Raw genomic sequence first — 25,785 nt, 5'->3', positions numbered from 1 at the left:
AGGTAACTTCTGAGGAAGTCACACTGTAGTGATGGGATTAAAGGGACAGACAGGTATAAGACAGGCTTCATTTTTAGATTATAACTATATTCCTGACATTGATGACCCTCCATCCCCGAGCTCCTGTATCTTCAAAAGTGGTCATCATTTATTTGATCTGAGCCAACCTATAGGCAGAACTTAATACTACTCCATCCTCCCTCCAAAGAATGTACTCGCACAAAGCATTAAAAACCGCATTTCTTTTTGCCCCACTTCCCTTGTAATCTACTGCCCCACTTATCTGCTCTCTTCTGCAGCAAAGCATTTGTCCTTCCATTCGGAGCTACTTCCTGTCTTCTCATTCTCTCTTAAACATACTCCGTCAGACTTTTGTCCTCACTGCTGCATTGAAACCGCTCTTATCCGCATACCCATTTCTCAGTTTCATCTTACCTGACTCAGCAGCAGCTTCTGGCATAGCTGATCACTTCCTCCTCTTCGATACACTTTCCTTCCCTTGGCTTCCAGGATAACATACTCACCTGCTGGGTTTCCTTCTACCCCCGGGGCCACTCCTCATCCTCTTTGCTGGCTTCTCCTCTTCCCTGTAGCTGTTACACAGGAGGTTTAATAGTTCAGCCCTTATCCATCTTCTCTGCACCATCTCACTGAGTCTTACTCTTCACTAGCCATTCCCCTCATGATCTCATCCAGGCACACCGGCTTTAAATCGATTTGCTGATGGTGTATACGTTTATATTTGTAGTCCTGTCCTCTTTCCTGGACTTTGAACTTATGTACTCAGTTGTCTCCTCAGCATTTCCAGCTGGGCGTCTCTTGTATATGTCAGACCCAGCGTGTCCAGATGATAACTCCTGATTCTTTCTCCTTGGTCTTTCTCTTCCAGTAGCCTTCCTCATCTCAGCGGAGGGCAGTTCTTGTCATCTGGCTGGAAACTTGAAGCCATCATTGGCTCTTGCCTTTCACGACTTTCATCTAATGGGCCAGGAAACCCTCCTGCCCCTACTCTCAAAATATGTCCAGTATCCAGTTGTGTCTCAGCCCCTCCCCTGCTACCACCTCCAAGCCGCCATCATCTCTTCCTGGATTGCTCCAATAGGCTCCTAACTGTTATTCCCTACTGTGTCCCTTGCCTCTCTGGAGTATTTTCAACACAACAGGCAGAGATCCTTGAAAACATAAGTCAGACCATGCTACTCTTTACTCAAACCTTGTAGTGACTCTTTTTTTTTTTTTTTTTGTCTAAGCTACAGAGTCCTTACAGAGCCCTCTGTGGTTGGGCCCTCTCTTCCTCTCTGCCTCATGCCTTAGCTTCTCTCCCTTTTACTCTCTCTGCTTTAGCCACATGGGTCTGTCTCCTTGGTGTTCCTGATACCTGCCAGCTGTATTCCTGCCTGAGGGTCTTTGCTTCTGGGCTGAAATCTTCCCCTGAGGTCTGGTTAACTCCCTCCATCTTTGAAGTTGTTGTTCAAATGTCAACATTCAATGAGACCTGCCCTGGCGCCCTAATTAATCTGGGGACCTGTACTACCCCATCCCCACATCTCCTATCTCTCTTAGTCTGTTGTACTCTGTTTTGTCTTTATAGCACTTATTACCTTTTGACCTAATATATAATAATTTTCTTCTTATTATATCAATTGTTATTGTCTCCGTAGACTACAGTGTCTGCAAAGCAAGGGATCTATTCTGTATTCAAGCTCTTAGAAGAGTGCCAAATTGATTAAATAAATGAGTGAGAGTATTAGAAAGCAACATAATCTTTGCTGATTCCCTATGGTAGATGGAGGAAGTGATTACACCTCCCATCAGCAACTTGAAATGTCCCTTTAGATATTTCTGTTTTCCAGAGTCTTCTCTATACAGCCCCTCAGGGAGACTCAACCAAGTTTTTAATTTCTCTCTCTCCCAAGACAATGCCCAACCGCACAGTTTCCCCTCTCTCTCCAGGGGGATCTCATTCTTTTCATACAGAGCTTTTTGATATCCATCCATACCTACTCCAGACATCTTAATGTTCAACAAAAGGAAGGGCCATCGAGTACATATGACTTAGAAGGCAGAGTAAAGACCAAGTTTAATTACTGACCGTCCACTTGGATTTCCTTTCTCCTCTCTCACCTCTTATCTTTCACCCCAATCTTCTTATCAACCTATTATGGGGAGATACAACACTCTTCCCAAGAAGTATTCTTGCATCAGCTGCTATAAGATTACACTCATTCTTTTTCATATGGTCAAATAACTTTGTAAAAGGTAAGAGCAATAGTGATTTATAGTAACTTAATTTCGAGCAGCATGTGGAATGAAGGGCTGACAAGCTCTCAGTATGGGTGCAGGGGACAAAGCTGTGTGCCAGGTCGGCTTTCTCTTCAGAGATAGAGTTGAACTTGAGCTTTAGACTTTAAACAAGGACTCAAAGTCACGATGAATGTGAGGATACTATGCAGTCAGAGACTGGTGAGTAATTTCTGAAAAAGACTCTAAAAGTTAGCAAGCAGAGTAATGAGAGAATTTGCCAGTATAAATGCTGCCCATAAGACACAGACAGAGAGGACTGATAGGGCTGGAAGCAGTTGCAGAAAATCTAAAGTTTGTTTCAGGCTATGGATGTTATTTCAGCAGACTGTTTTCAGAAACAAGACTGAAAAGAGCTGCATCCGCAGGGGTGTATACTCTTCAGAATCCATGGAATTCAGAAGTCCAGGCGATTCATAACTGTCCTCATCATTTGGACATGTAAACCAGTATCTTAGGCATAAGTCTTTGTATACTGCTGTCATTGTGTTAATATTAATTAATTGTCACATGTATAAATGAAGGTAACTTTGGTGGTGAAGCATCTCTAGTTAGTAAAAGTATCTTTATCAGATGATGATCGGTAGAATACATGCTATGTGAAGGTGGGGAAGTAGTTTTGTTTTCTTTACTGCTGTATCTGTAATTACTGCTACAGTAATGCCCAGCACATAATAGATAGTAAATATTCATTCAATTAATGAAAGAATCTTGTAAAGTCATTGCCATTGATTTAAAGTCCAATATATACCTCTTAGTGTTATAGATGGTGTTAGTGGAAATGGTGTCAAGACTGTATAGCATGACTTCACCTCAGGGAATCTCCCTTTGTCATCTTAAGGGCTCAGTCTAAAGGCTATTGGAAGATGATTGTCATAAGACAGTGAATTATGGTTGAAAAATCTCTCCAGAAACTTGTTAAGAGCTCTCTCAGTGTGTTCTCCAAAAACCGAGAGCTCACAAAAATGTCATCTTATCTGGTCCAGTTCACCTGAGGACAGACGTTTATCTTTTGTTTAGAGAGAAAAATAAAGCCAAGTTTGAACTTTTACCTGAACCTGGTACCCTTGAACTCAGCGCCCATCACTTGGCTGTGTACTAGAAATGGGGAGTGGGTATGGTGTGGAGGATTAGGCCTGGAGCCAGGACCTCACGATTCTGGGGTGGTTTTCACCTTTTCCTAACTCCGTGGCTTTGGGTAGATGCTGTCTTAACCATATGATACTCTAGTTCCTCTATTTGTAAACTATCACTTACCCCAAGGAAGTTGTGATAGAATTCTTACCTGTGTACTTTATGGGACTCTCTGGAAATTGTAAATGATATATGTCTGAAATGCTTTGCTAGTTGAACAGTTTTTCACAAATCAAAGTGGAGATTCTGAATACAGGTTAGGAAGAAATCAAACAGAAAGAGAATGTACAAAGCTATCCTGATTGTACAAAAATAGTATTGATTAATGAAACTATGAATGTCCAAAGAACTTGCAAAAAAAGAATAAGAAGAAAGAAACAATTTTCCATGTCCTAAAACCATGGGCAGCCGCATCTCCAACCAAGAAACCACACAAAAGAAGTCAGTTTCTGATGAATCAGCAAAGACACAGGATATCGATAATCAAAACAATGCAAGCAATGCCGTATTTTAAATTTGATCCAGGTTTGATATAACCATACACAAGAATGGCTTTATTGGAGTAGGTCCTTAAAGATGAAACCTAGATGTTCGGAGCTATTTAATGTTGAGCTTTCAGCTACATTTCCCAAGGACTCATCAGAGCCATAATGTAGGGAATGCAATAATTCTTCTGAGGCATTGCAGCTGCTGAAATGCAGACAGATGGAATTTCTGCACTCTCTACTATAATGCAGAAACAGTCTCACGATAGGATAAACACTTATTCCTTGAAAATTTTCTCTTAACCCTAGAGAGAGGTTATTGTAGAGACTGACCGGTAAAATCTTTAATGTTTTGGTTTTTCATTTTCTATCTGGTTTCCTGTATACCCTTTAGGAGTCTCTGTCTGTAGCTATAGGAGTACAGTCCTGTGCTGAATCCAAGACTATACAAAACATAAGCGTGTTTCACGTCTTGGCAGTTGAAATCCATAGATGCCATTTGTATTGATACAGAAATCATGGGATATAATGGAAAACCAGACTTTCATTGTTGATATTGCGAAGCTTACACATGAATTAGCATCAGAAGAAACATACCAAATTGACTCGTACTTAATGTTCAGCAAATCGAAACTGATTCCGTGATAGCGTTGGAAAATAATCCATCAATTGCATTTTTTCTTTTGCCTCGTGGCAATATATTGTGCTCCATTGAGATGGAGGTGACTTTTTCCCATTAATTAAGAACCTCCTGAGTGCCAGCCACTCTGCTGGGGAACACAGGACATATGAGTGGCATGGACCTTACTGCCTGGAACGTTCAGTCTGAACTTCTCTGCATTTCAGCTTCTGAGTTAAATGTTCCATATTTCCTGGTTCCCTTTAGTTAGACAACAAGGTTCATCTCATCAAGCAACATGGTTCGGGGGGGGGGGGTGGTGACAGTGACCACGCAGGAGACCACAAGGCTGATCCCACTAACTTTTGTGGCAGGGAGACAGAGAGTTACAGAAACACGTTTTGGGAGGGTTATATTTATTTACCGTTACTCTGAATTGGGAACTCATGAAAAAAGTTAGTTGTTTTCCTTTTCTGATTATAAAAGTAAGACATGATCGTTATAAGAACATGTGTAAAATACAGAGTAAAATACAATGAAGAAACTAAAATTTACTTTCAATCCTAATACCAGGGATGATCATAATAACCTTAGATATACTTCTTTCTAGGCCAGATTGTATTATGCTTTTTCAGAACCAAATGCTGTTTTTAAATTTTTTTATTTTTTAAACTTAAAAAAAAATTTATTTATTTATTTATTTTTGGCTGCGCTGGGTCTTTGTTGCTGTGCGCGGGCTTTCTGTAGTTGAGTTGAGTGGGGACTACTCTTCACTGAGGTGCGCAGGCTTCTCACTGCCGTGGCTTCTCTTGTTGCGGAGCACAGGCTCTAGGCGCGTGTGCTTCAGTAGTTGTGGCGTGGGGCTCAGTAGTTGTGGTGCACGGGCTTAGTTGCTCTGCGGCATGTGGGATCTTCCCGGACCAGGGATCGAACCTGCGTCACCTGCATTGGCAGGCAGATTCTTAACCATTGCTCCACCAGGGAAGTCCCCCAAATGGTGTTTTTACACTTAAATTATCTTGAACTTTGGCCCAGGACATTACTTTTTACAATATAATTTTCAATGGCTGTAACAGTATTCCTTATTATGGAGCTATCAAAATTTATTTAACCAGTCTCCTATTATTGCATAGTTGTTATTTCATAGTTTCCTTGTGATAAACCATGATGGTGTGAATATCCTTAAATATTAAATTTTGCACTTATTCATAATCATTTCCTTTGTATGAAGACCAGAAATAAGATTTCTGGGTCAAAGGTTTACACATTTAAAAAGCATTTGATGCATATTACCACATATTGAAGGGTATTTTAAAACCCATTTCGTTGAATTGACATCCTTCCATTAATGGTTTCCCTTAGAAAATTCTTTCTAGCTTCTTCTCTTACATTCTGTGTCTGATGTAATTTTGAAACAATTGAATATTTGTTGAACTTTGAGAAGAAAAAGAACACCGTAATACTTAAAGCAAAGAATACTAAAATGCAGCCGTGTTAAGGAAGAGAATGAAAATATTATCAGCTAATGTTGTTTCACATTCCTTATGCCAAAATAGACCCTGACATTTTTAACTGGCATTTTTACTAAGACAAGTAAATAAATATATTCCAAATACAAGGCATGGGGTCTCTAAGCCTGTGTTCAAGCGTGTATCAACTATTCGTAACTGTAGCTTTCTCTGCAGGACATTGAGTAGCACTGTAGAAGGAGATGGTTTTTTTTTTTAATGTTTGTTCAATAAATAATATTTCACTTTGAAATAATTTTCTGTTATTAAGAAAAATACTCCCATCTGGTATTTTTTTCCCCACATAAGTTGTGCAATTGGTGAGGCGGCTCTCTTGTGCTGTGAAAGCCCACTGGTGAATTTCCTTTTGCTTTTCTCAGGCAAACACTCTTTGTAGTCTTTCCAGGTAATTTTACAATTAATGTTCTAGAAGGCCAGGGAAAAATTGGTGATAATGAAACTGAGGGAATTGGGAAGCACCTCTGTTGAATAGCAAGGAAAGGTTTTCTTTCTGTCCTTTATTTCTCCTAATTTTAAAAGGGGAAAAAAACACACCTCTTATTTATTTTGACATTGTTTTTCTGCCCTTTTTTTCAGTGATCTGCGGAGGGGGTGAGAGCTTTCTGTGTGCCAGTGGCATCTGTGTCCCCAGGAAACTGCTGTGTAATGGCTACAACGACTGTGGCGACTGGAGTGACGAGGCTCATTGCAGTATGTGACAGGCTGTGTGGGGTTTGTCTGGGGGGACAGGGATTCCATTCAGAGGCCTGGAAACCAGCGCCATTCCATTGTCCAGTACTGACAACCACCCGGCACTTGGGTGGACTTCTTTTAGTTTGCTTTTCTTAAGTGAGCAAATGTGTTTATCTTCCCTCACTTCATGTGACAGCTGCATGTTTGCACACCTTCCAAAGGCCTGATTTCATTAGGAACTCGATAGCTAGATGTGCTTTGGAACACATCAGGGACTGAAGTGTTTTTGCTTAAAGTATCTTAAAACTGGGAAAATGCTTTCTGTTTACTTTGTTTGGGTGAGGGTTTTTGTTTTTGTTTTTAAATCTTTGAGTATAAAGGTCAACTTTTTTAAAAAAAGGATATTTTTAATAGGAAAATTTTTTACCCTCATGATTTTTAACAGTTGTGACACAGAAGATGCAAAATCTTTTGTTCGTTTATGCTTCCTCTAAATCTGGAGAGAGTGACGGCAAGAACTGTTTTGAATCCATGGATTGGTAGATTCAGCCTTAAACATCCTCAGTTTACTTACCATTGATTTGATCAGTCATTTTGACTAAAACGGTGGTTTATCCAATATTGTGTTTATCTGCTTGGGCTGCTTTACAAAATACCACAGGCTGGGCGCCTTAAACAGCAGAAATGTATTCTCTCACAGTTTGGAGGCTGGAAAGTCCAAGATGAAGGTGCAACAGGGTCAGTTTCTGGTGAGAATTCTGTTCCTGGCTTGCAGGCAGCTGCCATCTGCCTGTGTGTTCACATAACCTCTTTGGAGAGGCGAAGGGAGAGGGGAGGAGAGAGAGCTCTGCTGTCTCTTACTCTTCTTACAAGGGTATGAGCCCTATTCAGTTAGCGCCCCACCCTTATGACCTTTATCACCTCCTCACAGGCCCTGTCTCCAAATACAGTCATGTTGGGGTTTAGGGCTTCAGCATACAAATTTTGGGCAGACACAGACATTCAATCCATATCAGATTTATATTCAGTTTTCAAATTGATTTGCAATTATGCAACAGATTAAAAGGAAAAATTAGCCTCAAGAATACATTGCAGGATCTGCGTCCAAAACACGACCATGTGCGATGGTGTTCAAATTGCTTTCTAATGGTTCTATGACCAGCAATAGTTACTGTGGGAAAAGCTGTGTTTTATTCCCTGTAGGGGTTACCAAGGCTTTATAAGGGCTCATCTCAGTTGCTCACCTGAGTTGAAAGATTCCTCTGGTGTGTTTGCCAGGAGGACCAACTCTTCATCCATATGAAGGGTTAGGATACTTATTTACCATAACTTTTGAAAGACAGTATATTGTGGTAATATTTAGGGTCAGTGTTTCCCAAACTGGTGTCCCATAGTACCTGAGTCTTGAAAAATGCTTGGGAAAAAAATAAGTTTGAGAAATGCTGTCTATCAGATCTACTTCATAGAGAGCTACAATACATATTCGTTCATTAAAGGTTCAGATAAATCCCACAGTTTAAAAAAAACACATTAATTTTATCTTGACTTGGTATTTCCTGAAAATTATTTGTTTATATATACCCTTACCTTTAATTAATTTATTTATTTATTTATTCGTGCATTTATTTATTTTGCATAATATCTAGCATCCTGTAGAATTTCAGTTAAGCCACCATATTTTTTGGAAATGTTTTCACTAAGATATTTGTATTTATAATTTGGAATTCTCTCTTCAGAAAAACCTATGGCATGTGATTGTACATGAAAAACATTTTTTTTGGATGTTTATTTACATTAGGGAGTATTGCTGTGGACTTGAGAACAAATATTCTGTAAAGCACCTACAGTAGGGATTTTAAGTGGTTCAGTAGAATTATATACAGTAATGGGAGTTACAGTGGAATCTCTTGTTTATCTCCCACTTATGGCCCATGTTATGTCATATGCAAATTCTGCATGTGCCTCTATCCCCAGTGCTGGGCTAACACTGGCTTCATCATTATGTTCCTCCGCTACATTGAACATTGCACTTTACACAGTAAGAGATTTCTGCTGCATTTGTTGAAACTGAATTTCAAGGAGTAAATTTTCCTAGTCAGTGACTGAACAAAGAAGGCAGTATTATTATTATGCAAGGTATTCAGCAATATCCTAGGAGTGCAAGAGTTTATTAAGACATGGGCCTTCTTCATAACCACACTTCAAAAACCATTTGGCTTCGTTTGTTGAAGAAATACATCCCTTCAGAATACTTGTCTATGAAAATGCTTAGTTGGACATTGAGAGCTTTGCATGCAATTGTTCCTGACCTTCCAAGGACATCTGCCTCTGAGCTTTAACATTCAGTGCTTGTGGCATTTCAGCATGCATGTTTATAGAAGGTGCCACCCTCCTGTTGTCACCACCCTGCAGTGAAGGAATAGTGTTAAGTCTGAATTAGGGCGTGGATACAAATCAGAGCTGGAATGCAACCCACAGATACTCCTGCGGGGAGAAGGAAATTTTGCTGGGCTTCCCACGTTCTGAGGGTCCTGGCAGGTACAGGAGGAGGATTGCCTTCCAAGGAAGGAAGGGAAGGGATTTGCTATTTGTGAGTTCCCTAATGAACTGTACTAGAAGCATTTACCTACATGATTTGATTGAATTTTCAGCGAACGAAGTATTATTCCTTTTTGTTCAGATGCAGAGCCGAGGCTCACGGCCATGAATGAATTTGCCAGTGGCTCAAAGTGCTAGATTTGAACCCACTCCCGAATGGGTCCAAATCTAACTGTTTTCTCTAAACTGTGCCGCCTTTGACTTGCCCATGTCCATAAAAGTGCGAATTTGGTGAATGATTGTACTCCGATCATTCATAAGACAGGAAAATGTCTAGTTTGGTTGCTCTATTATGCTGAGGGAGATAGTTGTCTTTTACAGGGGCTCTCCAGGTATCTGGGCCTGCTTACTGACCCCGCCCCTGGAAACTCATTTTGCCATGTTTATCAGTCTCTTCCTGATCAGTAAAATAGACCAATTTCTAACCACCTAGAGCAATTTTAGTGGTATAGTAAAAAGATTTTTGAAGATTAAGGGTTTTCTTTGTTTTTTGTTTTTTTTTTTTTAATTTCTAGCTCCGTGGCTCGAGGCAGGCTACTTCTCCAGGTTTTCCTTGTCATCAAGGCTGGCAGCACAATTGCATCTCCAGGAAGCCCCACCTGCAGGGATTCGAATTCCATTGGTCTGGAGGGGGTACCCAGGCAGCAGTACCTTTGTAAAACTCCCCCAGTGATTCTCATGTGCAGCCAGGTTTGAAACCACTGCCCTAAAGGGTGTCTGGTGTCTCTTTTGCTGCTAACATTCTATGATCTTTTTTTTTTTTTTTTTTTTTTGCGGTACGCGGGCCTCTCACTGCTGTGGCCTCTCCCGTTGCGGAGCACAGGCTCCGGACGCGCAGGCTCAGCGGCCATGGCTCATGGGCCCAGCCGCTCCACGGCATGTGGGATCTTCCCGGACGGGGGCACGAACCCGTGTCCTCTGCATCAGCAGGTGGACTCTCAACCACTGCGCCACCAGGGAAGCCCTCTATGATATTTTGATTCTATAACCAGCTCTAGGACAGTGTCTGGTACAGAGCAGGTGCTTAGCAAATGAATGAGACAGCCTCCAGGGAAATGGTTGTCACAGGGAAAATAGTTGCCACAAAGTCCCCGTACTTTGTGCCGCATAAACCTCTGTCAAATACTTTTGGAAGTCATTTGCTCTGAATTTGGGGTAACATTGGTTGATTTATTTTTGAGGACTGTGGTGAACTAATTATACTGAGTTAACTAATTATCCTAGTTAGTATAATTAGTTATACTAATTATCACACAGTATAGTGATGAATGTTATAAGGTCTTGAGTCAGGCTGCCTGTCTTCCTATTTCTTCTTTATCATTTCCGGCCTCTGTGGACAGAGAAAGTTACTCAGTCTCTCTGGGCCTCAGTGTCCTCATCGGTAATATGGAGACAATAAGTAATGGTAACTACCTCTAGAATTGTTGGGCAGAATAATGAATCACTGGATGTCAAGCACAGAGACCAGTGTCTGGCATGCAGTAACTCTCAAAGGGCATTAGGATTTATGGTTGTGATTGTGGCTGTGATCTTATTCTCCATGCCCTCCCTCCTCGCAACACTGCTCCCACCCCTGCCCCGCCAAAGGTCACGTGATACATTGTAGAGGAGACAAATACTACAATAGGCACAGTGGTTTTCAAAGCAGCACCACATGAAGCTATGTAGAAAGGAGGCCACCCAAACAGCACAACATAAAAACTGATATTCCAAATAATGTTTCCGAGTCATCAGAAATGACTGTACCGGGCTTCCCGTGTGGTGCAGTGGTTGGGAGTCCGCCTGCCGAGGCAGGGGATGCGGGTTCCTGCCCCGGTTCGGGAGGATCCCGCGTGCCGCGGAGCGGCTGGGACCGTGAGCCATGGTCGCTGAGCCTGCGCGTCCGGAGCCTGTGCTCTGCACCGGGAGAGGCCACAACAGTGAGAGGCCCGCGTACCGCAAAAAAAAAAAAACAAAAAAAAAAACTGTACCTACCATAGTTTCTTTACTAAGACAGGGTGCAAGTAAATACTAGAAAGATTTCCACCACATTAATAAAAATAAAAGTTTACCATTCTATGCCGATGGAGGAAGCTTCAGATGTGTGGAAGGTTCACTTCTGTTTAGTGACAGTCTGATTATGCGGAATCAATCAAATTATTGAATAATCTTGAATTCCCACTATGTGTGAAGCATGTTCTAGATACATAGTAAATGTAGAGACTGTTAAGACATGGCTTCTTGCTTCATGACACTTTTAATCTAATCAGGGAAATGGCATATAAAAATAGAGATCATTAAATATAGTGTTTTAGAACAATATAATAGATGTCACCGAGCAAAAGAAGATTGTGTAAAAAAAAAAAAAGGCCCTGTGAGTAGAGAAGAGTGCAGATCACTGGTTGCCAGCTTGGTGTGGAGAGACCTGATGGAAAAGACGAGATTAGAACTGGCCTTGGACTGAGGTGATGTTTGGATATTCCAGGACAGTAGCTCTCAACTGGGGGCAGTATTACTCCTGGGGGGTGTTTTGCAATGTATGGAGACCTGTTTGATTGTCACCACTGCGGAGGTCGGAGGGGATGCTACTGGCATTTAGTGGGCAGTGGCTGGGAGTGTTGATGAATATCATACGAGGCACAGGGTAGCTCGCCGCCACAAGGAGTCCCCCAGCCCCAAATGTCAGCAGTACTGCAGTTGAGAAATCCTCCTTTGGAGCTAGAAGTCAATAGGTGAAAAAACCCCAGGAGGTCAAGAAGCCCGGGTCACTGTAATAATCTGGGCAACTGTGGGCAAACTGGTTAACCTCTTTGGTCATCTCAAAACGAGGGCATCTCGGGATGGAAACTGAGCTTCCATATTTGAATCCTGAGTTGAGGCAGCATGATTATGTTTATAGACTCATAGAGACTGAGCCAATTGAACGAGGCTCATGATAAAAGGCTTTCTGTTCCTTAGCTCTCCCCTTCCATTTAATGAGGATTTTGAGGGGTAAACGTTAGTCATTGTGATGCCAGACTGAAATAGATATTAACAAGCAAGAACTTCAGAAGTAACATTTTGTATCAAGCTCTCTTTCAGAAAAAGGGATCTGTATCTAGAAAAACACCTACCTTAGGTTACGCAAAATTATGCTTGTATTGAATGAGAAAATCACAGCAGGCAGCTTTTGCAGGTGTTGATCGTTGGCCCCAAATTACACTGACGACATCTCTTTTCAGTTCAAATAAACATTTATTCCAATAAAAGGAGGCACTGTGATCTTTGCTATTTGCTGTGTATTTCTGGGTGTGCAGTGCCTTTGGTTAAGGCTCTGTGTGTTTACTAATTACACAGACCTTAGGGAGGCAACAAGTTGTTTTCCAAATGCAGCTAGTTTTGTATCTAACCTCTGAAAATGGCATCTAACCAAGAAAGTCATAACAGTGGAAAGTTGCATCTGCACCTATGTGAATAATGAGGAATTTTTTTAAATGTTTGAATCATTTTCACTTATGAAATAAGTTAATAAGTGAGCATTAATTTACAAAATATGTCCAATGAGGTGCTTTAGTATGAATTACCGGGGATCCCAGAATAGGCCACACAGAGGGGCCACGTTGGAAATTTTTAGTGTGTTCTCAGGTTAATCAGATTCTGAAAGGAATATTTGATTTCCCAGTCCTATCATCAAAAAAATGAAGTGTACTGCTTAAAAAAATTAATTCGTATGGTTTAAAATCTGTCACCCCTCCACCCTGTCTCCTCCTTCAGGTAATGTAAGTACTTCTGCACTGATGGTCAAGGTGAGGACCCTGGTACTGCTGATTCTAGCATGCCGATTCAAAACTTCTCACAAGAGATGAAAATAAAAATCAGAAAGATCTTTTAAAACTTCCTGAGGAAATGTATATATCTTGATGCACAAATTCCCCAACCCTGCTCAGTGGGCAGGAGAACCAAAATCGTAACCTTTCTTGACTCAGCCTGTGTGTGTGTGTGTGTGTGTGTGTGTGTGTGTGTGTGTGTGTGTGTGTGTGGTAGCAGTGGGGTGCAGGGTGGGAAGTTAGTGTCCTCTGCTGCTGAATGGGAGGAAATAGTACGGTCAAGGTGAAAACTGGGATCTCTTTTTAGTCCTTATATTTTCCCTTATGATGGTTGTCCCAGGCGAAATGAAAAATTAAAAGTACTTACAAAGTTCTGTATGTGTATAAGTGTGAGCATATGTGTATGCACGTGTGTGTTTGTGTATGTACACATACACACACCCTCTTAATGATGGCGCTGAACAGATGATCGCTAAGGCCCATTCCATTTCTAAAATGATGTCATTCTAAGAGTATTTAAGTAACTTTTTTTTAGAAGAATGCTCTTTGAAAGAGAAGTTGATGAATCATGTCAGTAACAAGTATAATATTTTGATGTGGCTAACAGTTTCACTGATCAATGCCCAAGACTTTTTAAAATAAATTTATTTCTTTATTTATTTTTGGCTGCGTTGGGTCTTCATTGCTGCTCACGGGCTTTCTCTGGTTGCAGTGAGCAGGGGCTACTCTTTGTTGCAGTGAGTGGGCTTCTCATTGCGGTGGCTTCTCTTGTTGCAGAGCACGGGCTCTAGGCACGTGGGCTTCAGTAGTTGTGGCACGTGGGCTCAGTAGTTGGGGCTTGCGGGCTCTAGAGCGCAGGCTCAGTAGTTGTGGCACACGGGCTTAGTTGCTCTGCAGCATGTGGGATCTTCCCGGACCAGGGATCCTACCCATGTCCCCTGCATTGGCAGGTGGATTCTTAACCGCTGTGCCACTAGGGAAGTCCCTTTGCCCAAGACTTCTGATAATAAATTGTTATAGAGTTTGGGGTGTTTATAGTAAAGAGGCACCCATCACCAGTTGTATGAGATGCAGGCGTCTGCTTGAGGAGGAACAATTAGCTGTAATCAGGAGACTGGACTGTTGACCATTAGATTCTTGGTCTTTCTCAGCCAAGCAGACTGATCCTCACATGTGCCTCCATTTCTCACCTCTTTCCTTCGTTCTTGCTATTCCCTCTATTTGAAACCTGCTGAAGTTTTCATTCCATCCACTCTACCAAAATCCTCCTCATCTTCCGTGATCCCGCTCCAGCCTTACGAATCTATTTTTGAACTTCATTCACTTTAAATAAGGGAAAAAACAATACATTTAAGAAATCTAGTTTCTATTACATGCAGGCTTTACATGTATTTTAAACATTTTTACAGCTTTATTGAGGTATCATTTACATACTGTAAAATTAACCCATTGATTTTTAGTAACTTTATAGCATTGTGCAACCATCCCACAATCTACTTCTAGAACTCTTTCATCTCTCCCCACACTTTCCTTCTACCTATTTGCAGTCAGTCCCCACTCCCACGTCTCCAGCCATAGATAACCACTGCTCTGACATCTGTCTCTGTAAGTTTGCCTTTTCCGGGAACTTCATAAATGGGTTGCATAATACGTAGTCTTTGTATCTGGTTTCTTTCACTTAGCATAATGTTTCTGAGCTTCATCTATGCTGTCACATGTATCAGTAGTTTGATACTTTTAATTGGTGAATAGTATCCCATTGTATGAATATACGACATTTTGCTTATCCATTTACCGGTCGTTGAGCATTTAGATTGTTTCCAGTCTCTGGCTATTATGGATAACGCTGCTCTAGACATTCACATACAAGTCTTTGTGTGGATATATATTTCACTTCTCTTGGGTAGCTTTCTAAGTGTGGAATTCATGAATCACATGATAAGGTTAGAGTTAAGTTTATAAGAAGCAGCCAAACTGCTTTCCAAAGTGGCATTATTATTATTTTACATCCCCACCAACTATGTATGAGAGGTTCAGTTTCTTAAAATCCTTGCCAATACTTGGCATTATCTGTCTTATCTATTATAACTATTTTAGGGGATATGTAATAGTATCTTATTGTGGTTTTACTTGCATTTCTTTAATGATTATTTTGAGCACCTTTTCATGTGCTTATCAGCCATTCATATGTCTTTATGAAGACTTTCTATTCAAGATTTTTGCCTCTTTGTAATTGGGTTGTTTGTCTTATTATTGAGTGTAAGAGGTCTATATATATTCTGGATATAAGCCCTTTATCAGATACATGCTTTGAAAATATTTTTTTCCAGTATGTGGCTTGTCTTTTCATTTTTAAATAGTGTCTTTGGAAGCGCAAATATGTTTAATGTTAATGGATAACCATTTATTATTGTTTTCTTTTAGTCTTGTGTTTTGTTGTTATATCAAAGAATTCTTTGCCCTCCCCAAGGTCACGAAGACTTTTTTCCTATGTTTTTTCCTAGAAGCTTCATAATTTTAGCTCTTACATTGAAGTCTATAATCCATTTTGAGATAATTTTTATGTATGGTTTGAGGTAAAGGTCAGAGTTCATTTTTGCGTATTTGAAATCCAATTGTCCCAACACCATTTGTTGAAGAGTATTCTTTTCCCATTTAATTGTCTTGGAAACTTACACACATTAATTTATTATTTATACCTTCCCCTAAACTCTATTAAGTAATTGCTCTTATCCTAACTTCAAAAATAAGTTTACAGACTTATATATTTTAACTAATACGCTCTAATTCCCACAGCTAATAGATGATAGAACCATGATAGGAGTTCTGTTTTACCCAAGAACAAGACCTATCTTCTTATTAAAATTTCCTTGCATGATGTTTAAACATTAAACTATAAGCTTCCTGAGGTTATCTATCACTTATTCTTATCTTGGCACCGTAATCTAGGACAGTAGTGTTTATTTGAGGGTCATGCTGTGAAACATTCAATTGACTTAAGTGATGTGAAACTAAGTAATGACTCTGTAATCTAAATGACTTTTCTCTTTGTTACGTTTATGCTTACCATGGGCAAAACTAGACTTTCATTTTAAAGGAAACATTTTTTAAGAAATAACTACTCACCCTCTATTAAGTATTCATTCTGTATGAACATGAACTTCATTAGGAACCACGGTGAGTTGAGAATGTCTTTTCTCATATTTGACTCTAAAGGAGCTTTGAGGTGTCATAAAGCGGAACTCAGATAAATACCGTTAGGAAGTGATAAAAGCATTGTCTTGGGAGCCAGAGGGTCCTAGTCGTGGTTCTTCAGGAACTTGTTATGTGACCTTGAGCAAAGCATTAGATCTCTCTGCACCACAGTCTCCTCACCTGTAAAAGAAAAGATGTGGACCAGGTTACCATTATGATTTCCCTCCCATGATATGCTATCGTTATATAAACTGCTACTGTAACATCCTGTTCTGCTCTAACGAGCCATCGGTGGCTTCTCTTATTTTCAGATTGCAGCGAGAGTCTGTTTCACTGTCACACGGGCAAGTGCCTTAATTATAGCCTGGTATGTGATGGATATGACGACTGTGGGGATCTGAGTGATGAGCAGAACTGTGGTAAGTAGCACTATTTCCCTGAAGGTTTTCATTTAAAATTGCAGACATTTATAATCAAGAACTTGTAACTCATTGTTTGTTAATGTGATTAGTGGGTGAAATTACAAAATGATTGGTTTCATAATTTTCCGAAAGAGGAAGCTTTTTAAATTATTAGTCTCAGTCATGTCTCATGTGTAAATGTAAGATTTCTTGCAAAAAGTCATACTAAGGAAATGCTAGAGATGTGGAGTAGAAATGGGAGTTAACTTTTTTTTTCTCTTTAAAAATGTTTGGTTTCTTCTCTGGTTGGAGCCGGTGGCTCGTGTTTAGATTTTGAGCTCTTGAGCAAAACGTTGCAGACGGATATATTTTCTCTTCCTGATCCCCTTATTATGTATAACCAGAGAGCCCTCCTTTATTTGATTGCCACACACTACGGGGGCAACTTCTGCAGTGGGGATATCGAAGGTTAGAAGGGTGCATCTGTTTTATGTACAGAAGCTGATCTTAACTTTTAAAGAAGGAACCTACCTCCTAGTTGCACGTTTGTACCTATAAACAGCATCTTCCCAATTCCTCACCCTCCCAGCCCCTGGTAACCAGCAGTCTACACTCTGTTTGAACAAAATCAGATTTTTTTAGATTCCACATGTTAGTGATATCCCACAGTATTTGTCTTTCTTTTTCTGGCTTATCTTATTTAGCATAAACGTATACAACACTCTATGTCAATTACATCTCAATTAAAAAAACGAGAATGACCCTACCTTTAAAAGAGCCGAGTCCAATTCCGAATGCCCTCTCATGAGTTAAAACCAGCAAAATTCTTCTTGCTTATTTACCTTTCTGAATTTGTGATTAGCTTTTGAATTTTTTTTTAGGTAGTATATTATTGAGTGACAGAAGAACTTTCCAATAGGAGCAGAAGGGCAAGGTGAGATGAGGCAGGACACTGGGAAAATGATGTGAAATGATTATTCAGCATTAGAGAACATCAAAAGAAATGCTGGGGGAGAATCAGGAGTGGGTCAGGGGAATGCCTCGGAGCAGTGGTGAATGTCCCAGATGGCCCCATGCTGGGAAACTCAGTAGTTTCTAGAAGCACCTGTGTAGCTGCCTCTCACTGCATCCATAAGAATGTTGGAAAATGTATGTATGCGCAAAACATCCCACGGGTCACTAGATAGATATGGATTGTCTTCTGGGATTGAGTAGTCTTGGGACACAAAGAATGAGACGCCGTTGTAATTGTATACATCATAAAATGTGTAGTTTGGGGCCTTAGAGATTATCTACTCCAACTCCTCCTTTTACCAATAAGATAACTGGAGAAAAGAGAGTAAAAATGAGGGAGAGGGGAATTGAGTGTAGCTTGGTAGTTCAATAGGTCAGTGGAGAGGACCCGTGTATAGTTGGCGTGTGAAAGACAGTGGTCTTACCAACTCAACCTGGTTCCTCTGAAGGTAGTAGGATATCATGAGGTTTGTGCTCTTAGGATGACTTTGTTTCTATCTAATGGTAATAATCACGAGGTCCTCTTAGACCATTCTCTGTCCCGGCTGCCCATCTTTAGCAGGCTGAGCATGTGCTGGCTCCTCTGGTTCCCACCCGTGCATCCCAGCCATTGTGTCTTTCTTCTTTACTCTGCACCATTTCGTCCATCTTCTTCACTTAATTGCTCCCCTATATCCTTCCTTCAAGACCCATGGTCCCTCCACAGGTGTGTTAAAGACAGTGGTGCTGTTAATGGAAATCCATGATAGTTCCTCATTATGGAATCTGCTATTCACGAATCTACATACATCTTTTAAAGGGTTGTTTATATTAAGGTTATTCCATGTCTCACATCAAAGAATCCTATAGGTTCTGCCCTCTGTGAGAGGAAACACCACTTAGTTCTCCTTTTCCCCCAGGAATATATAATTTGGGACAGGGGTTAAATCCAGGATAAAAAGAATCATTAAAAAAACCCCAATATTTTGCATTTCTTACCCAGCAGTTCTTTCAAGTATGAGTTATATATTTAGACAGTTCAATAGAAAACCTTAGCTTAGCATCAGGCAAGATGACAGGAGGAGATACCTGCCTCCGCAGTTTACCACAGAGAGGTAAGTTGCAATTCTTAGAAACATGGCAGAGTTGTCATGAATCATCAGATCAGCTATCTACATTGTGAAACCCAAATCACAGTTCTGTTTATTTGAGCCAAATCACAAAATTTTCATAAGGAAAGAAAACAGTGACTAAACACAACAAAACCCAGAACAAGCTATGGGTCCTAGAAAAGCTGGGAGCTTGTTATTCATCTGAAAAGCAGTCAGGTCTTACCCCATAGTGATGGTGGCCGGGGGGCCACATGGTTGCCCGGGAGGTGCCAGACCCAGAGTAGAAAGGTTATTGACGGTATTGGAATAATTGGAACAGACTCTCTTCTACTGGAACTTGTTCTACTGGAACAAGCCACACAGTTCTAAGTGTTTGTCATGCTGGTTCTCTCCATCCTCCTGAGTTTTTCTTTCCTCCAGACTGCAACCCCACAGAGGAGCATCGCTGTGGAGATGGACGCTGCATTGCCATAGAGTGGGTGTGTGACGGTGACCATGACTGTGGGGATAAGTCTGACGAGGTCAATTGCTGTGAGTGCCCTGAGGGCTTTCATTTTGCTTATTTTTCTACTTCTGCCTGTTTAGTCAAATACACTCAAGGTTCACTATCTAAACAGATTCTTACCCTTTGGTCCTAACCTATACAGATAATAATTGAGTGGTGTGATGACAATAACAGCATAGTGTAACTGACTTCCGCCTCTCTCTCTCCAAAACTCCAAGCCTGATTCGGCTGCTCTGGCCAAGCGGGTGGCAGTTTTCTTTCTCATTGTCCACAAACATCCTTTCTGGGTCTGCGACTTTGTCAAAGGGAATGTTCTTCCCAGAGGCCGGGGCATTTTTCTTCTGCAAACAATATATGAGCAGTTAAGTGGGAGCCTCCAGAGGTGCTCTCAGGTACCACGTGTGGGAGAACCGGGGGAGAAGTGGCAGAGATAAGAGAGCCTTCAGTGTTCATAGAGTTACACAGAGTGTGCAATAATATTGTAACTTTAGAGCCTGTCTTATTTCTGGGTGAGTATATCCGGAGAAAACTCTAACTCAAAAAGACACATGCACCCCAATGTTCATTGCAGCACTGTTTACAATAGCCAGGACATGGCAGCAACCTTAATGTCCCTCGACAGATGAATGGATAAAGAAGATGTGGCACATATATACAATGGAATATTGCTCAGCCATAAAAAAGAATAAAATAATGCCATTTGCAGCAACATGGATGGACCTAGAGATGATCATACTAAGTGAAGTAAGCTAGACAGAGAAAGGCAAATATCATATATCATATGTGGAATCTAAAAAAATGATACAAATGAACTAATATACGAAACAGACTCACAGACATAGGAAACAAACTTACGATTACCAAAGGGGAAAAGGGGGTGGGCGAGGGATAAATTAGGAGGTTGGGATTAACATATACACACAGCTACGTATAAAATAGATAACCAACAATGTCCTACTTATAGCACAGGGAACTATACTCAATATTTTGTACTAATCTATAAGGGAAAAGAATCTGAAAAGGAATAGATACACATATATATATATATATATATATATAACTGAATCACTGTGCTGTACACCTGAAACTAACACGATATTGTAAATCAACTATCCTTCAATTAAACAAAAAAAGTCTTCAGGTAGCTATTACACTACCTGCCTAAGAAAATCAAAAATGGCTGATCACATTTTATTCCCTAGAAACTACAGTATACTCAGTAGGGGATGAAAAAATGATTGAACAGCAGCAGCTATTTGTTAAAAGAGAGTAATATTGATCTGAAAGAATTAATGTGGTACACTTTATGCATGTTCAAACTAATTAAACTCTTTATTCCATCTTTTGCTGTCTAATAAAAGCAGGAACAGCTGATACCTATGAGATTGACTATTTAATTTGCCTATAATTTGAGACAAAATTACAAATGTGGGTTGCATGGTTTTTATTTTGACATAAGAAAAATCACATCAATTAATTAGGAAATGCAATGCCCAGCTTTCTCCTTTCCTGAACTTGTTTGCACTGGAATAGTACCTGAGTCCTTGCTTAGTGGACATAGTGGAACAGAGTGGACTGTATTTTGGTGGATCTTGGAAAAGCAAGGACTTGGTGCTCATGTGTGTATTTATGTATGTGTGTGTGTGTGTGTATGTGTGTATGTAGACCATAAGTTGGTGAAGGCCGAGGTCATATGATACATGGGTTTCTAACGCTCTAAAAGACAATAGGGATAAAATTAAGACAACCTTCAGAAATTGGAAGGTTAATGGCCACTAGACCATCCCTTTTAAATGTCAGACGTCGTAAGCAAGTTTTGAAATAAAGTGTTTATTGTGGGGTAGGTACTATGCAAGTCTTTCATATATACCACTTCATTAGTGCATTAGGTCAGGTTGGTGCAGAGTGAAATGCTGGGGCTTGGGTTAGAAAAGCTTGCCTTCACATTCTGGCCGTACCTTTTAACAGCCTTGAGACTTTGAGGCAAACACTAAACTCTCTAAGCTTCAGTTTCCTTCTTCTAAACAAGGTCGATAATATCCATTTGCAAATTTGTTCTGAGGATTTGAGATTAGACACCTAATACTCCTAGCACAGTTATTGCCATATAGTAAGGCTTTAATAAATTGTAGCTTTTATATTAGTAATATAACTACTACCATCATTAATACTGTTTTTCACCATGTAATGATCAAGAAAAAATTTTTAGTGAGTGCTATTTAATAAGAGAAGAGAAATTCCTGAAAGGGAACTTTCCATTCCAAAAATACTTGGAATGAACAAAATGAATGATATATTCATTCATTTATGCAGAACATTCAGAAATTTAGAACACCTCATTCTTGGTGATGCCAGATAAATGGGAATCATTGATGTGATCTGTAGACTGAAAGAAGTAGCGATAATTAAAATGCATGTTATTTTGGCATTTCCTAGCATGTCACAGCCAGGGTCTGGTGGAATGCAGAAGTGGCCAGTGTATCCCCAGCACTTTCCAGTGTGATGGAGACGAGGACTGTAAGGACGGAAGTGATGAGGAGAGTTGCACCAATGGTAAGTGTGTGCTCCAGCCCCGGAAACAGTCCTGACCGGTGGGCCTTTCCTTGGGAGCACAGCAAAAAGTTGGAAGTTACCTACAGCTTAAAGGATCCCCATATAAATAATGCCAGATTGCCTAATGCACTGGTCCTCACAGCTCTGGTCAGCCAGAAACCCTTGCTTATGGTAAATGTAACTCTCATGCAACTTACACTGAAAAATCATCCCTAAGGGTGAAGAGTAGAGGTTAAACACTTAAACAGCATGGGCAGATTCAGTTAGATGTTTTATGGGGAAACACCACGATAAAGAGGAAAGTGTAGCGTATAGTATTCAATTCAATTAGATTTCAATTAGAAATAACTGGCTTCTGAAATTAAATGTAACAGCTTCCTAAAATAACCATGTGCAGAGAAGCAGTTTAATGCCTCACATCTTAACTGGGGTATAATTACTTTACAATGGTGTGTTAGTTTCTGCTTTATAACAAAGTGAATCAGCTATACATATACATATATCCCCATATGCCCTCCCTCTTGCGTCTCCCTCCAACCCTCCCTATCCCACCCCTCTACGTGGTCACAAAGCACCGAGCTGATCTCCCCATGCTATGTGGCTGCTTCCCACTAGCTATCTATTTTTACATATGATAGTGTATATATGTCCACGCTACTCTCTCACTTTGTCCCAGCTTACCCTTCCCCCTCCCCGTGGCCTCAGGTCCTTTCTCTACATCTGCGTCTTTATTCCTGTCCTGACCCTAGGTTCTTCAGAACTATTTTTTTTTAATTCCATATATATGTGTTACCATACGGTATTTGTTTTTCTCTGACTTACTTCACTCTGTATGACAGTCTCTAGGTCCATCCACCTCACTACAAATAACTCAATTTCATTCCTTTTTATGGCTGAGTAATATTCCATTGTGTATATGTGCCACATCTTCTTTATCCATTCATCTGTCCATGGACACTTAGGTTGCCTCTATGTCCTGGCTATTGTAAATAGTGCTGCAATGAACATTGTGGTAGATGACTCTTTTTGAATTATGGTTTTCTCAGGGTATATGCCCAGTAGTGGGATTGCTGGGTCATATGGTAGTTCTATTTTTAGTTTTTTAAGGAACCTCCATACTGTTCTCCATAGTGGCTGTATCAACTTACAGTTCCACCAACAGTGCAAGAGGGTTCCCTTTTCTCCACACCCTCTCCAGCGTTTATTGTTTGTAGATTTTTTTGATGATGGCCATTCTGACTGGTGTGAGATGATATCTCATTGTAGTTTTGATTTGCATTTCTCTAATGATTAGTGATGTTGAGCATCCTTTCATGTGTTTGTTGGCAATCTGCATGTCTTCTTTGGAGAAATGTCTATTTACATCTTCTGCCCATTTTTGGATTGGGTTGTTTGTTTTTTTGATATTGAGCTGCTTGTAAATTTTTGAGGTTAATCCTTTGTCAGTTGCTTCATTTGCAAATATTTTCTCCCATTCTGAGGGTTGTCTTTTCGTCTTGTTTATGTTTTCCTTCCAAGCAGTATACTTAAATACAGTTTAAAAGGAGTCTGATATTATCTGTGAACCCTCCAAAGAAAAAGTAAATCAGATAAGTTGGTTTTTTTAAGTGTGTCTATTTCTGCCAGAAAAGAAAGCTCTATACTGATTGTTTTAAGTCCCAGATTGTGTAGAAGCATCTCTCAGTACAGGGTTGGTAATATCCTTTGACTTAAAAATCACTACATTTGCTTATAAGTGACCTTACCTCTTCCCAACATAGCCTAGTTGTTAAGAATGTGGACGTTGCCGCCCAGCTGCCTGGGTTCAAACCCCAGCTCTGCCACCTACTCCCTGGTTGACTTTAGTCCAGTAACTTAACCCTGTTACATTTCAGTTTCTGTGTCTGTAATCTCAGAATAATGATAACTACTTCATAGAGATGGCACGTGGTGAGGACTCAGTAAATGTAAGTTCTTATCACATAGCTGCTATGTGAAAGCAAGTCTTAGGCTGTGTATATTCCAAATCAGCTAATGAGATTGGTCACCGATAACTAAATTAGCTTTTTCATAGTGAATATTGACCATTAGGATGGCTTTAATGAAAACGCATTTCAGACCTAAAGGGAGAGGCTTTTATTCACAGATTTAGTCCATAAAAAACTAGATAACGAGTGCTTCATTTTACCAGTTGTTTTTTTTTTTGCGGTACGCGGGCCTCTCACTGCTGTGGCCCCTCCCATTGCGGAGCACAGGCTCCGGACGCGCAGGCTCAGCGGCCGTGGCTCACGGGCCCAGTCGCTCCGTGGTATGTGGGATCCTCCCGGACGGGGGCACAAACCCGTGTCCCCTGCATCGGCAGGCGGACTCTCAACCACTGCACCACCAGGGAAGCCCCATTTTACCAGTTTTAAAATTCAGAAGGAATTTCCTTTCTAGCCATGAGTTATTGTGTGCATGTCAGCCAAGCAACTCCCTTTTGATCAAATAGTTCTTTCTCTCTACATAATTCAATGCTGTTTGAAATAATTTTGGATTTTTTTTTACTATGCAGTGGCAGGATTTGAAAATACTTCCTTACATGTGTGAGATGTTAGAAAGTCCCATGATAAAATGGATCACAAAGTAAAATTGTAGCATCTTTATCCGCTCTAATGAATTCAATATAATAAAAGTATATCGTGGTGCTGGGAATTTAGTGGCAAGCAAAACTGCTGATGCGGCTGGCAGGCTCCTGGGGGAGATAAGCCGATACAAATAATTGTGCTGGTCCTTGTCTAACTGGGGAGTGACATAGGCCAGGAGGGAAATTCAAGGTGCTAGGATGCCACGTATTGGATGCATGTCCTGGTGAAGAGTCTCTGGGAAGCTTCCCTGAGATGGCTGTAGGAGCCACAGTCTGAAGAATGAATGGAATTAACAAAGGAGAGTGGGGCTGGAGAAAGAATTTTAGACACAGGGAACCGCTTGGCCAAAGGCACGGAGGTGGCAGGAAGGAGCAAGGTAGTTTAGAGTAGTGGGAGAAGGCCACTGCGTTCAGCGAGCTGAGAGTGAAGGGGAGCGAGTTACAAGCGTCAGCAGTGATCGAAGGCTGGTTCTGCTCAAACAGGCTGGGAGGGGGTCTGGGACTGCTTCTGCCAGGACTCCGGACCCTATTCAAGATTTAGGCCATTACAACCCTCAGCCTTGCTCTCAACCTTCCTGTTTAGTCTCCCTTAACCTCCAGTGACTCCAGCCTGTGTACTTTTTACTCCAGGCCTTTGCATATCCTGCTGTCTGCTTGGGAAACCCATCCTTCCCTCTTATCCCACCTTACCCCAACTGCCTGAAAAACTCCTTTGAGAAGCTTTACTCTTACTGTTGTAATTTGCGTTTACTGCTTTTTGCATGGACCTTCAGTGGAGCAATGATCACATGGCATCGTAAGATTCCGTTCATGATGATATCCCTAATTAGGGTAGAAATTATCAGGGTTTTCTGTCTTTTAATGCTCAGTGCTGAGCTGGTCACATAAGTTGTCACATAGTGGGCGCTTAATACCGGCTGAAATAATGAATGCATGCTGTCTTAATAAAATTTCTTCAAGAGACTAAATTCATGGAACTTATCCTGGCTTACCTTGCAAAAAAAAGTTTGACCTGCTAACATTAAAAAAAGAAAAGGAGTGATATCTATTTTATGCAAGGCTGTGATATATAGTGTTGTTCATTAATGGTACTGGAAGGGAGAAAGAGTCCAGAATAATAAATATTATATTTAGAATTATAGATAAGATTATAGATAAGTCTTATAAGTCTTAGAATTATAGATAAGAAAGTCCAGTATAATAAATATTGTCTTAGAATTACAGATAAGAATGGTTGTATGTATACCCATACTGTTATTTATATTTAAAACTACCTTGCAAGATTTTCTAGGTTCCAC

General features: G+C 40.5%; 1 protein-coding gene across 1 annotated transcript in view; it reads left to right on the top strand.

The window, feature by feature from the left end:
- CORIN (corin, serine peptidase) overlaps positions 1–25,785 on the top strand; it is a 260,935-nt gene that overhangs the window by 153,761 nt on the left and 81,389 nt on the right. The window contains 4 exon segments of the mRNA XM_079920067.1: positions 6,645–6,758; positions 16,630–16,737; positions 19,245–19,355; positions 21,766–21,882. Of these exon segments, the coding sequence (XP_079776193.1) occupies positions 6,645–6,758; positions 16,630–16,737; positions 19,245–19,355; positions 21,766–21,882 (450 nt within the window).

This window comes from Stenella coeruleoalba, assembly GCF_951394435.1.
Source record: "Stenella coeruleoalba genome assembly, chromosome: 4".
NCBI classification, from domain to species: domain Eukaryota; kingdom Metazoa; phylum Chordata; class Mammalia; order Artiodactyla; family Delphinidae; genus Stenella; species Stenella coeruleoalba.
The sequence above is the reverse complement of the archived record's forward strand: the minus strand, read 5'-3'. Positions and strand labels throughout refer to the sequence as shown.